The 13,501-nt window shown below is 47.8% G+C and overlaps 5 protein-coding genes across 5 annotated transcripts; 4 read left to right on the forward strand and 1 right to left on the reverse strand.

The window, feature by feature from the left end:
* Positions 1-1,126: 1,126 nt before the first annotated feature.
* N7509_012654 (sugar porter family MFS transporter) lies at positions 1,127-2,827 on the forward strand (the record flags this gene model as incomplete). The annotated part of the gene is made up of 2 exons (XM_056637291.1): positions 1,127-1,401; positions 1,462-2,827. The coding sequence occupies 2 exons, from the start codon at positions 1,127-1,129 to the stop codon at positions 2,825-2,827; spliced, it is 1,641 nt and encodes a 546-aa protein (XP_056483321.1).
* A 655-nt stretch (positions 2,828-3,482) lies between these two features.
* Positions 3,483-4,190, forward strand: N7509_012655 (uncharacterized protein; the record flags this gene model as incomplete). The annotated part of the gene is made up of 2 exons (XM_056637292.1): positions 3,483-3,619; positions 3,672-4,190. The coding sequence occupies exons 1-2, from the start codon at positions 3,533-3,535 to the stop codon at positions 4,188-4,190; spliced, it is 606 nt and encodes a 201-aa protein (XP_056483322.1). The 5' UTR covers positions 3,483-3,532.
* A 1-nt stretch (position 4,191) lies between these two features.
* On the forward strand, positions 4,192-5,408 carry N7509_012656 (fungal specific transcription factor domain-containing protein; the record flags this gene model as incomplete). The annotated part of the gene is made up of 4 exons (XM_056637293.1): positions 4,192-4,307; positions 4,366-4,527; positions 4,581-4,928; positions 5,171-5,408. The coding sequence occupies 4 exons, from the start codon at positions 4,192-4,194 to the stop codon at positions 5,406-5,408; spliced, it is 864 nt and encodes a 287-aa protein (XP_056483323.1).
* Positions 5,409-9,544: 4,136 nt separating this feature from the next.
* Positions 9,545-11,641, forward strand: N7509_012657 (alkaline phosphatase; the record flags this gene model as incomplete). The annotated part of the gene is made up of 3 exons (XM_056637294.1): positions 9,545-9,657; positions 9,719-9,921; positions 9,981-11,641. 3 exons carry the CDS (start codon positions 9,545-9,547, stop codon positions 11,639-11,641), a joined length of 1,977 nt encoding a protein of 658 aa, XP_056483324.1.
* Positions 11,642-11,822: 181 nt separating this feature from the next.
* N7509_012658 (uncharacterized protein) lies at positions 11,823-13,328 on the reverse strand (the record flags this gene model as incomplete). Its single annotated transcript, XM_056637295.1, has 1 exon — positions 11,823-13,328. One exon carries the CDS (start codon positions 13,326-13,328, stop codon positions 11,823-11,825), a length of 1,506 nt encoding a protein of 501 aa, XP_056483325.1.
* Positions 13,329-13,501: the final 173 nt, after the last annotated feature.

Consider the following 13,501-nt stretch of genomic DNA (forward strand, 5'->3'; position numbering starts at 1 on the left):
GTGACCATAACAGCCCCCAAACTATTTCTTCCGGTAAGTGAAGCGATTCCAAGTGTTGCTGCACCTCCTCTGTATGTACGAGTACAGGATACTCGCAATCCATCCCTTGACCCGATCTGCGTGTTCGGTTCCGATATCCCCGGCGGACCTACTGATGGACCCACTTCAAATCATGCTCCGCCAATTCGATGATATTCACCTGTCCAGCTGCGCGTTTCTCTAAAAAATAGCAAAAATCTTGATTGTGCAAGCTCAGCTTTGAATTCCTTGGATAGGGCCTTCTCCGTGGTTTGATTAGAGATGGGAAAAATCTAGTAATATGACCAGCTTAGCATGTTATTACTACTAGGTAGTCGCGATCTTTCATCCTAAAAAGCTGGTGACTCCTCGGACACCCAGGATATATCTTTGCGTGTCAAAATTGAAAACTTGCCGGGCATGAAAATCAGGTGGTGGTTCTACAAGGTAATTCATATATGGTGTTTCGAATCCCATAAGATATATTCCAACTTGAAGGTTGCTGGTATCAAATTAGATCTGACGAACACTTGATGCTTCGCACTTGCTCGTCCGGTAAATTCTCGGCTAGAGCCGAGGCGACCGGTTAAATCAAAACAGGCTAAACCCGACCTAGACTCGGGGGCGTCTCGGCCCTCCAAGTCAGCCCCTGCATTACTCGCTCGGGGGTAGCGGAGCCGATGATGCGGGGTGATCACTTGAAAGAATTTCGCTAAACCACGTTAGACCATCCACACACACTGTTCGGGATAGCTAGTGCATAGCTTTGAATCCAGGAATGGGGATAGGTCCTTCGGTTCATGCCCCAAAACTGCAGCATCCGCATTGTCGAGCCAGTCACAAGCCAGTCGGGGAAACGCGACCCGAAAGCGCGTGCCACCGCGAAAGCCCTCAATTTGGCGTCGTTCCTAGAGTTTAACTTTGGTTAACCCCGGATTTTCAATCTACCAACATGCTGGCCATCATGCAACCCAAATGTTTTAAATACCCACATATACCGCTGATCCTTGGGCTCTATGCAGCTCTCCAATTCATCGCGCCATTTACGACCACAACTTTCGATTGAAGTTCGCAACAAGTCTTGCGTCCTCCAGCATACAAACCTGCGATGACGGCCATGGACCCCTCTAAGCCATCCCTTGAACATGTCGAGGTTGGCAAGGATGGCGTGGAATCCAAAGAAATGGCCCTGCAAGAGACCAGCGAGGCGATTCAACTGGCTGAAGCGGTGGAGTCTATGAAATGTAGCCCATGGACTGCCAATATGTTTCGCCTTTACGGCTGCTTGATGGTCGCATATCTTTGTGGTTGTCTCAATGGGTATGATGGGTCGCTGATGGGAGGAGTGAACGCGATGACTTCGTATCAGCAATATTTCCATATGTGAGTGCCTTTCTTCCTACCCTAACCTTGGAAGTCCCTAAATCTAACTCTACTTGACAGGAAAACCGCGTCCTCGGGAACTGGTCTGGTTTTTGCCATCTACAATATCGGATCTATACCCGCTGTCCTTCTCTCCGGCCCCGCAAATGATATATTGGGACGTCGGATGGGCATGTTTATCGGAGCTGCGATTATCATTGTCGGAACTTGCGTCCAAGCACCAGCTATAAATCACGGAATGTTCCTTGCTGGACGATTTATTCTTGGGTTCGGGGTCAGCTTTTGCTGCGTGAGCGCGCCATGCTATGTCTCTGAGATGGCACACCCAGTCTGGCGTGGTACGCTGACGGGTCTCTATAATTGCACCTGGTATATCGGATCGATCGTTGCTAGTTGGGTCGTATACGGATGCCAGAGTATCGCCTCTGCAAATGGATTTCGCATCCCAATCTGGTGTCAGTTGGTTTCATCCGTCATCGTGGCCTGCACCACGTGGTTCCTACCAGAGTCCCCGCGTTGGCTTATGGCACAAGATCGCGTTGATGAGGCCATCCAGGTTCTCGCGACGTACCACGGCGAAGGTGATTCTAGTCACCCCATTGTGACACTCCAAGTCAAGGAGATGCAACATCAGATTTCTGTCACGGTGGATGATTCCAGTAAGAAGTGGTGGGAGTACCGTGAGCTCTTCAACACACACTCAGCTCGCCGTCGCTTCATCTGCGTGGCCGGCATGGCTTGCTTTGGCCAATTGTCTGGAAACAGTCTCACTGGGTACTATCTTCCAGTGATGGTGGAGAATGCGGGTATAGGTTCGGTCAAAACGCAGTTGATGCTGAATGGAATTTATCCCGTCATTTGTTTCTTTGCCGCCATCTCTGGTGCAGGTCTCACAGATCGTATCGGACGACGACCGCTGATGATCTACTCGCTTCTTTTCTGTTCCGCCGCCTTTGCAGTGATTCTCGGGACTTCGAAAATGTCAGTCGACAACCCGGACAACTCCAGTGCAGCGAATACTTCCGTTGCATTCATTTACCTCTTCGGTATCGTGTTTTCCTTTGGCTGGACACCGCTGCAGAGCATGTATATTGCCGAGACGCTGTCGACCAACACACGAGCAAAGGGCACGGCAGTTGGAAATTTGCTATCCAACATCAGCAGCGCCATTATCTCCTACAGCTCGGGACCTGCATTCGCGAAGCTGAAGTATTACTTCTATGCGGTATTCATCGTTTGGGATCTCATTGAAATGGTCGTGATTTACTTCTGGTTCCCGGAGACCAAAGAGCGCACCCTGGAGGAGCTCGAAGAAGTTTTCTCCGCGCCAAATCCCGTGAAGAAGAGTTTGGAAAAACGCGATATCACCACTGTTTTGCGGACTTTGGAGGTCACAGATGACCATAATACACGGAATGGCGTCTGAGTGTCTTTGCGCAGTAATAATGTTATCTTTGATCAAGCGGCCCAGAAGTGAAGCGACCGGTGAACTCGAATCGATAGGGGTTAGCTAGCAGCACATTTACTATCTGGGAGCAATCGGAATAATTGATTATGAATTTTGAAATATTTTAAAATATATGCCTCAAAGCACTTTTTCTTACATATTCGATGTTTGATTCTTGTTCATTGTTGGTCTGGAACTCAAATTTCAGAAAATCAACCGATGCCGCGTATTCAAAATGACTTTTCGTCGGCTAAACTAAGCCACCTTAATGCGGGGCCCCAGACCTCTTCCGATCTCTCAGATTTGCTGCTCTGTCTTTCTCCTTTGACAAACTTCATGATTCAACAATATGATGTCCCCAGACAGAGAAACGGAGAGTCATAAGCGAAAACGAACGTGTCTGGCGGTACGTCCTTTGCCTCCTCTCTCATTTTACATGCGCGTGGCGTTAACTGTCAGGTCTCAGTGCGACCCCTGTCGCTATCGGAAAGTGAGGTCAATATGCATGGTCCCGCCCTGTTGAGATCGAAATATGCGCTAACATATTCCTCCTAGATGCGATGGACGTCGGCCCTCTTGTACAACTTGTACCCAAGGGGGAACGGACTGTGTGTATGGAGCTGAAGCTATCAAGTATGCTGGTCTAGTTTACCACCAACCTGTCTCTTTCGAACGACTTCTGATATGCAAGACAGCAGGAGCAAAAGTGACATGATTCTGGACGTCGCTATCCGGTCGGAAAGTCTCCTGCAGCAGTTATCCGCACAGCTCGTTCGTCCTATCCTACCCGAGGCCTCTTTGCTTGACTAACATTCTTTTCTAGGCCCAAGCATCCCACCGAAGTCCAGCTAATATCTCGTCTGTGGCATCTCCTGGTAATGCAATCTCCCCCAGCACGGTTAGTAATTTTGGTCGCGGGGAGGGGCCTTCTGATCATATTTCCAACGCCATTCTATCACCATTCCATGCGTCAACGACGGAATCTATTTTATCGTGGCCGCATTTCGGTGAATTCAGAAGTTTGATCAAGGAGAGTAAATTTTCAGTTTTCCAACTCGAAAATGCGCGCAGGCCACTGTCTCACAGGCCGTCACCCCCCTCAGCCATATATGACGAAGGGCGACATAGAAAAAACGATTCGAAGCTTCGAGCGGGGAATCAACTTCTGGTATCCCACCATGGCGAGATCTACTGCAAAAAGTTTGAAGGAATATTTATCGTCAGGCGCGATAGAAAAGAGTACACGCTCATGCCTAGCTTTGTTAGTGATGGCTCTGGGGTGTTCCTCCGAGCTGGTGGGATTATTCACGACCAAGGAAACACCAGATACTCATTCGGTTGAAATGGAAAGTCAACAGCGCTTCCTGGGCTCGATGTATTTCGAGTGTGCATTTAAGAAGATTCCCTTGGCACAAGCGGAATTCACAGCGGATGCCGTCCAGTGCTTATTCTTCACGGGGTACGTTATTTTCTCGCGACGAGCCTCCACATCATAAGCGTCTAACAACAGTCTCTAGCCTGTATTTCTCTTTTCTACAAAGGCCGCTGCAGGCCTGGTCGTTCATAAGCGCAGCTGCAACCAAGTGTAGGCTGCTTTTATCCTATACCCCCTCCGACCAACCTCCGGAGCGATTAGAGTGCCTTCGCAGGATATTCTGGTCTTGTTATATACTCGAGAGGTGGGCACTTATCCCTGCCTGTATAGTACAACAACGCTGATTTAATTTTCCAGTGACTTTCTGGCTGAATTATCCGCCCTTCCACAAACAGGCATTGCGGAGATCGAATCCCTTATTCCTCTGCCGGGCGAATACTCCACCCAGGAGTCACAGAGCGACCAGGAACAATCTTCTCTTTACTTTCTCGCTTGCATCTCAATGCGTCGACTGCTCAACCGTGTACATGATCTTCTATATGCTCGCAATGATGGAGTGGGTTTTGACAATAATCAATTCCCCTCCGTCGTTTCGGAGCTCGGTCACCAACTAGAAGAGTGGAAAGACCTTCTACCATTTCACTTTCAGTTTTCCGTTGACCTCGACTCGACAAAATCTCCGGAAGGTGCCTTTCTTCGTCAGCGGTATTTGACCTGCAAGAGTGTCATTTATCGGCCTTATCTTACCTGGGCGCTGTCAAATAGGGAAGAGGTAGTCGAATGCCCCCCCCATTGTATTTGAGGGATCGCGCCTTTGTCTGGAGGCATGCTGGATGCATGCGCAGAATCTACGGAATATTCATCATACGGTCATGGTGGATACTTGGATATGTTTCCCTCTCGTAAGTATTCTATCCTCCCAAACGTTGTTGATTTTTCCCCCCCAGATTACTAACCCTTGTAAGTATGGCATCCGTTGTACTCATAACACTAGCTGCATCTCGCGTTCATTTCCTGAGACAGCTCATAACACAGAAAGTTATCGAGATAGGTCCACACATCAACGGACTGATTACGCGTTGGATGTACATACCCGGCGATGAGGTCTCGCCCAGTGTTCTGGAAAGCACAAAGCTAATTGCGAACGTGTCGGCTTTATTGAAACTCAGTTGGAATAAAGATTGATCAAGGAGTCATTAATTCTTAAACTCAGAGGATTGAGGAAATCTGACAAATGAACAAGTACACAAGTGCTAAGTGAGGTATTGCAAGATCTTCCATGAAGCCCTCGCTTACAATTTCATAACCGGCCTTGACACATCAGACAAGGTTATTTCCCCTAGTCTTCCTTTTAACTCGATTCCGGAGTGCGATAACAGCATTTTCTACTCGCATTTTCCGATTTTAGAGAATGCTGCCGATGCCAATGCCTTCTCCAGAGCTAACACCGACGGGCTCGGCAGGAGTTGACACTTGTTTCTCAAATTCGACTCCGGCGGTATCAAGACCAAGATTATCGTCTGGCATGGGTTGTGCGACTGCCATAGCCACGAACATCGTGGTCAAAATGGTGATAAGAGTGGATCACATTTTGGGAATGTCTGGACTTCTTAGCCTCCATCAATCACATATTTTTACAATCTTTGGATGATCAACATACTGTCGCTCGGCTTTTGAATCGGTAGAGACCGGAAATGAGGATTCAATTATCGAAAAAAGGGGTTTCATGAATTTCACTTATAAAGTAGCAGCGGTGCTTTGGAATAGAAGCGGAGCGATAAGAAGCGGGCTCCGATGTCATAGACTCGGCGCAACAGCAGGCGTTCCAAATACTTTCGGCATTCTGACCCACAATTATCATATTCGACTACTACGCTGGATGACACGACGCAGTGAGAACTTTCATGGCTATTCTGTAGAGTCCAAGAATTGATTAGTCAGGCAAAGAAATAGGAAACATATACGCCCCAACAAAAATTTTGTTCGTTGCTAGAGGTTTACTGGGATTTTTCGACAGGGTCATTTTCTCCGTTCCCTTCCCCTCGTAGGAATATCTAAGGTATCAAGGTAGGAACAGAGTTTCTCAAAACAAGCAATAGGTCGGTTTTGTTGTTGAGACAAACTGGTTTTTTCTTCATGACTGGAACTTTCCCCTTGAATCGGGAGTCGTGGATTTTTGAGCTAGGTAAAATCACATATTTACGATGTTCTAGCAAGATGCGCGGCTTCTAACTATTCTACACCATCTTGGTTCCGGAAATGCAACAACTTAGATTATATCGAAGCAATGAGGATAATTGGAAAAGGTAACATGATAAACATGGCCTTCCGAGGCTCCAATCATGCTTTTTTCTTGAGTACCCCCCAGATTCTTGGCAAGCAACTATACGGCTCCTCAGCCATCTCAATATCACCCGGGTTCTCCCACTCCCCCGCACCAAGGATTTCCGCCTTGATATCCCGATTCAAAGAACACCCAAGGAATGTGCTCCAAGCAGGATTCAAGCATGCTATTATCGATTAGTATGCTCATCCATATAATCAAAATCACGAGCATGATGTCCAATACTTACCCTGCGCTATTGCCGTTCCAGCATCCTTATTCCTCTCATGCTCCCAAAAGATAAAACAGCCTCCTGGTTTCAACAGTTTCCACACCGCCCTCATTACACTCTTCACATCTCCGACCGCACACAATACTTGAATGCTTAGCACAGTGTCCATACTCCCCTCAGTGATACCCTCATTTAAAAGGATATCACTATCTTCAACGCCACAAGCTAGAAGCTTGTATTTATTCTGTAGCTCAAGCTTCTTGACTCTTGCCGCTATTTCATCTTTATAGCACGGATTGGGGTCAATGGCATATATAAAATCTACCTGAGATGGATCGAAGCGGTGAATTTGATTTCCTGGCCCGGGCCGAGCTCGAGAATTTTACCACGGGCGGAGTGGACAAGGGAGGGGACAACAGTCGTGTTTTCATATGCGATAAAACCGTGCGCTAGGGGGGGAGATTTAGTGTGTGTTTACTTGAGTTATGGGCTGAAAAACTCACAATGGGTGATAAAAAGCTTTGACGTAGCATCATCTCGGATCCGTTGCAGATTCGTAAGCGAGCGAAGGCCATCTTTGTGAAAGGCTTCTTTGAAGGCGTTGTAGTGTACTTTTTTTTACGATGTTGGTTTATTGGTCTGGGTCGCCGTGAGGAGAAAGAGGGGGGCATACACTGTATGGATAACCAAATCATCTGGATTGGCCTGATGATAGCATTTAGGCGGTCTTTGAATACCATGATGCTGCTTCGTCGCATTACTTGTTAGCATTGAATACTAGTGCGTCATATAGAGCGAGAGTTGATATATAGGCTTACCCGATTTCACCGAGAATTTCAAACTTTGGGGAAAAAATTTGGTGTTTGCAAAAGTCACACTACATCAGGTGGTGGGCAGAGGAGTAAATAAGAGAAACAGCCTAAGCGACGTATTTATATGGGGGCGAATGTTCAGTGTAGTATGGATGAGTAAGCCAAAGCTAGATATCTCTCATCTGAGGCATATCTACACTATAGAGTGATGTTACGCTGAAAACATCCTCGAAAAGAGCGCTAGTACCAATTTGTAGTAGAGCTGCCTGCAGCTTACACGCCATGAGTAGGACAGGGAGCGCCATTTTCACAGCCTATCACTGGCCAGTAACCCCGTCGAATGTGTCCAATCAGCAACAGCTATGGATATTGTTACTGTTCATTTTCAACGCAGCGCGAAAATTGAAAAGTTCAGCCTGGCTCGAGACTAGGTTTTGTTGAAAATAGGGACTCGATATGTTTGTCTTCTGGTAAATGTTTGAATTGGGGACGAGACTAACGTGAGCCACCCGGCCGGGAATTACGTTAGCGATTTTGGACAAAGAAGCTAAAATACAACGAAGCAAAAGAGCCTGGAAGAGCGGAATGGCAAGAGATGAAAGCTTTTTGGAGCGGGCTATGTATGCTGCCAAGCGACTCAAGCAATTTGGACACTGTCGGGTTGATTATAGCGTTTTCTTTGCGAGACTTTGTGATAAATTTATCGCGTCCAAGAAGGAGATGCCCGAGGCAGTGCTAAAGGAGAGACATGAGAGAGAGAAAGAACAATACCAATAGGCTCCCTGGTGGTCAGCGGATAGCTACTGGTAGAAGAAGGCAAGAGCGAAGTTATCTGCTTTAGAAAGGGAAGGAATGACTACATGCCTGAGTGTTTAGGGCAGGCACCGTAATGAGGCAGGTGCACTGGATCTTACCGGTACCTACTAGGAAGGAGTAATCATAGTATCCAGGGAAGTTTGTTATATCTGGGCAGGTGGCTTTAGGGTTGCTACCTAATGCGCGAACTTACTAATAGCCCGGATTGAGGCAGTTCGATAAAAGCTTGAATATTTTGGAAACATAAATGGTATACGGGCCTACATACAGGTTTAAGTATCATTTGTTTAAATTGTAACGAGTACAGCAATCAATGGCAAAAGGAAAGGAAATGATTATATGCCCACCGTACGACCAAAATGATATGAAACTGCATGATGATGGTGATGATGGAGGGAAAATTCCCCAGAGAAATAGCTAGCAGTAAATACTACTACTATCAAAGGACAAACGCAATATGAAAGGCACAAAGCAGTGTGGCCTCAGTAGCAAGCACTGCGTACCCGGCGGGAATCTTGCGGGGCAGTGCATATGCCAAGAATTGACCCCTTTCGATTCACTCTCAAGCCAAACAAGCCACGTGAGTAAAATGCCCCAAAATTACTGAGTCAATGATCAGATCTTGCATATCTTATCATATGATATTATAGTCCGGATGTTGGCCAGGTCCGATGCGGGACATTCCGCTATCGGACAACTGAACAGCCCCCCCGACGCGAGACCATCAACCTTGGCCAGCCAAGAATTTATCCCTTGGCAAACGCCTACCAAGACTCTTAAGCCTCCCAAACATCACTCGGCGGCACCGCACGTGCAGAGGAAGCGTTGCTTCGATTTGCTGTGCAGAATGAGCTCGTTAACAATCGATGCAACGCCCACGATACCGACCTGGGCTGTTCTGGAGCTCCTCTTCCAGTCGGAACCCAGGAACTTCCACAGCCAAGATATACCGGAGATTTGACCTCCCAAATCCCTAAGAGAACTCCTTGGCATGCAATGGATTACTGGGAGCTCACCACGGAGATGCTCGTGTCGTACCTCGATCGCTTGGCTTCTTGAATCTACTTAAGAAAGCTGTTTTCTTTTCGTTTTGGACTTCGAGCTTGCATTATCCATCTCAATCGACCTGCCGATCATTATGCGGGGCCTGTCAATCTTAGCAGCCGCATGCACCTTGTCGTGTGCAGCTGCCCAGACCTTCCAACGGCTGGGTGGTTGTCCTGATCTGGGCTGCGTGTTTCCACCGGATCAGTATGTCTTTCAATAACTCCGAGAAATAGACTCAACCGACTCACAAATCACACTCTACCAGGGCGGACTTTCTTCCAGGCCAATTCTTTGATATCCGCCTCGAAGTCCACTCTCCTGTCAATGGCTCCGAGGCACGTGTTGGCGTCCCAGACTCGGACTTCAAATTCACCATCACCAAGAAGGGCAGCCACTCCATCTCTGCTGCCAAATACTTCAAGATCAAGGAGCCAGAGCTAGAAAGGTGGAACTTCACCTGGTATGAGGGTATGTATCCGCTCCACTCTTGGCTCAACTACCAGAAAACTAATGTTCACCCCGTATAGACCTTTTCGCCCAGGATGCAAACCAACCTTCCCTTGTCAATGTCACTGCCAAGGCCTACCGAAGAGTCGCTCTTTACGAGCCAGGAGAGTACGAGGCAACGCTGACATACTACGGTCACGAAAAGACCGTGGCTAACTGGCACGTCCGCGATCTTCCCACGAAGCGACGCGCCAAGAATGTCGTTCTATTCGTCGGTGACGGAATGACAACCAACATGATCACCGCAGCTCGCCTCATGGCCCACCGCAGTATCAACGGCAAATACATGACCAAGATGGCCTTGGACAAGTTCCCGATTCTGGGCCACCAGATGACACACTCTATGGACTCATTTATCACTGATTCCGCCAACTCTGCAACGGCTCTTTACTCGGGCCACAAGACAACCGTCAATGCATTGAACGTGTATGTCGACTCTTCCGAAGATCCCTTCGACGATCCCAAGTTCGAAAATATTGCAGAGGTCTTCCGCCGCCGGTATCCTGATGGTGGTGTTGGCATTGTATCCACTGCTTTCCTGGCCGATGCGACTCCCGCAGGCCTGGCGGCGCATACCAGCGACCGTGGCGAATATGATCATGTTATCAGCGCTTATTATGAGGGTCTAAAGGACTACAAGTGGACGAAGTGGAATGGACCGGATGTTCTGCTCGGTGCCGGTGCTGAGAATTTCCTCACTAGTGAAGACAGCCCTCGCGATTACTACAACCTCTTCTCCGAGAAGGGATACAATGTCGCATGGAACAACACCGCTTTGCACAATGCCCCGAATGACGAGAAACTTCTCGGTGTCTTCCAGACGTCAAATCTGGAAACCTGGCTGGACCGCAACGTTTACCAGGGTAACCTGGTCAATCAGAGCAACTACCCCGACGGTTCGGGTCGGGATGCCGATGACCTGCCCGGACTCAAGGACATGACTCTGAAGGCTATTGATGTGCTGCACGAGCGTCACGGTGATGATGGATTCTTCCTTATGTCCGAAGCTGCCAGCATCGATAAGCAAATGCACACCCTTGACTACGACCGATCGCTTGGTGAGCTTCTGGAGCTTGACGATACTGTCCGTGCCACAATTGAGAAGCTCAAGAGTCTCGGTGAACTCGAGGATACACTGATCATCGTCACCGCCGACCACGGACACGGTTTCGACGTCACCGGCTCTGTTGATACCGACTACATGGATGCGCAGGAGGATGATCGCAGCAAGCGTAACGCCGTGGGTTACTACCACAATTCAGGCCTGTCGCAGTATACCGTTGGCGGTCCTAAGTCTCTGCGATACTCCGAGGGCGTCCACTTCCCTGCTCGATGGGATCCTCGGTATACACTACACGCTGGTGTTGTTGCTTTCCCTGATCACCGGGAGAACTACCAGGTGCACAGCGAGGGCCCACGCACTCCTGCCATCGCAGCCAAGGACAAGAAGAACGGCTACTACGTCAACTACAAGGATGCTGTCACCGGGTTCTTGATTAACGGCACTCTTCCTGTGAGTGCGGACCAGGGTGTCCACTCCTTGACAGACGTACCGGTCTTTGCACAGGGTCCTTGTCAGGAACTCTTCGGAGGCGTGTATAACTCGATTGATATTTTCTTCAATATGGCCGAATGCTTGGGTCTGGCAGAGACTAAGGGCAAGGGGCACAGTGGACACTAGTGTGGAGCAGGAGGTCCCGGGTATTTCCACGCTTCTAGAATGAATAATTTTGTGTTATAGAACAAGTAAATTCTGAATAAATGTGGCGCGAGGCCATGGCTAAAATTTTAATAAACACGGATATAACAATGGAAAAAAAAATCGAATTCATTCTATTAAAATTCACGAACTCAGACCACCATCAAGGTAATAATAAGCCTCCACCAGAACGAAGACCTTTCTTTGTTCTATCGTCAGTTAAATAATACTGAAGAAACCCCACATCGCACTTTTTGGCAGTCTCTAAGCATTTCCGAAAAGCCACATTATAGAAAATGATAGACGGGGCACCCTCAAGAAGAACCTGACACTTCTCTCCAGCGCATTCACGAGCAATCCTCCAAAGAATCCGACGCTGCCCGTCAGTAAGCATACCATTTCGAAATCGCGTCTCAATCTTGCGTTTTTGCGCGTCTGAGCTGGTTATCAATCGGTTTATATTTTCTATAATGGCGTTTGTATCATTCGATAAATGCTCGTAGGTATTGTGTGTATAGACACATCTTAGAATAGCAACACAATGCACATTCAAAGCCTCGATTGCGTTATCTAGTGGCGAGGGTATAAGTTGTCCTGGAGAATCCCCCTTCAAGACGATCTCATGCGGGCGCAATTCTTGAAGAAACCATTCCACAGCTTGCAGTTTCCCACGTCGGATCGCGTACACTAGAGGTGTTCTACCCTGATCATCGAGATCACTGATCCCCGAGCGATAAACCTGATTCAACCATGTCAAGAATACAGTATTCTGATGAACTGCCGCAGCATGCCATATTCCCTCTCCCTGCGGTCCCGAAGCAGTCTGAGACAAATCGACCGCGAAAGTCTTCAATAGATTCGCAACTCGAACTGAGCCTAATTGACTAATTTTGTATTGGTCCAATGGGTCTAGCTCGGCCTTAACTCGGGAGTCGTCTTCTTCCATAAAAGAATCACACCACTCCAGCAGTGCCCAGAAACAATTATCATGACCAAGATTAGGATAGTGCGCCGACACGGCATATTTCAATATTGAGGATGCTTCCCTCCCATCGGACCATATTCTATACGGTTGAATAGGCCCAGGCTCATCGCCGGAATGATTTATCAATACTTCAATCACCTTCCTCGCATCGGCTTTAACAGCCACGCCCAGAAGCGACCATCCATGCTCATTATAACCCACGTGTCCAGACTTGATAATACTTAATTCATAAAGCCAAGTCACGCAGTACTCACAATCGGCAATAATAGCGCCGGTAACTAGATCTGGCTCGGTTACCGTGGCCTCGGGGTCATTGTCTTTGTTCGACTTGGAGTTTTTGTCATTGTTGTACTCGACATCACTGTTCAGGGTACTAGCTCTTTGAAGCACGGTCGCGTGGTCTGGGAAAGATCCTGCGGCGCGACATAGGTAGTCTTTGGAAAGCGGATTCTTCAGGTAATATTGGACTTTTTGGAAAAGTCCCGGATAATCTTCGTCTAGATCTGCGGCTGCTGCCAAGATCGGATTCCGTATTAGAGCTCCGCGGAATGCGCAGAATTCGCCATGTGTGAGTCGGTGGGTTTCTGGTTTGAGGCGCTGGTGTAATTCTGTCCAGAGTGCTGCTAAATCTAGTGAATTTAGATTTGTGAGGTCTTCGTCGGTGTATATCTCCGTTTCTGCCATTATGTGACTACCAGCCTTAGTTGGATCACTGTGGTGAGAGAATTCAGATAGAACTTGGACTGACTCAGATTCCTGCTAAATGAATTCACATTTAAAGGTGGCTCTTTTATCGAGGAAGAACAGTTTAATTAAATATCTCAATCCGCTAGCCTCGACAAAGAAAGTACTAAACA

Source organism: Penicillium cosmopolitanum, assembly GCF_028827165.1.
Source record: "Penicillium cosmopolitanum strain IBT 29677 chromosome Unknown utg000011l:1.0-3548175.0:1.0-3550911.0, whole genome shotgun sequence".
Lineage (NCBI taxonomy): Eukaryota > Fungi > Ascomycota > Eurotiomycetes > Eurotiales > Aspergillaceae > Penicillium > Penicillium cosmopolitanum.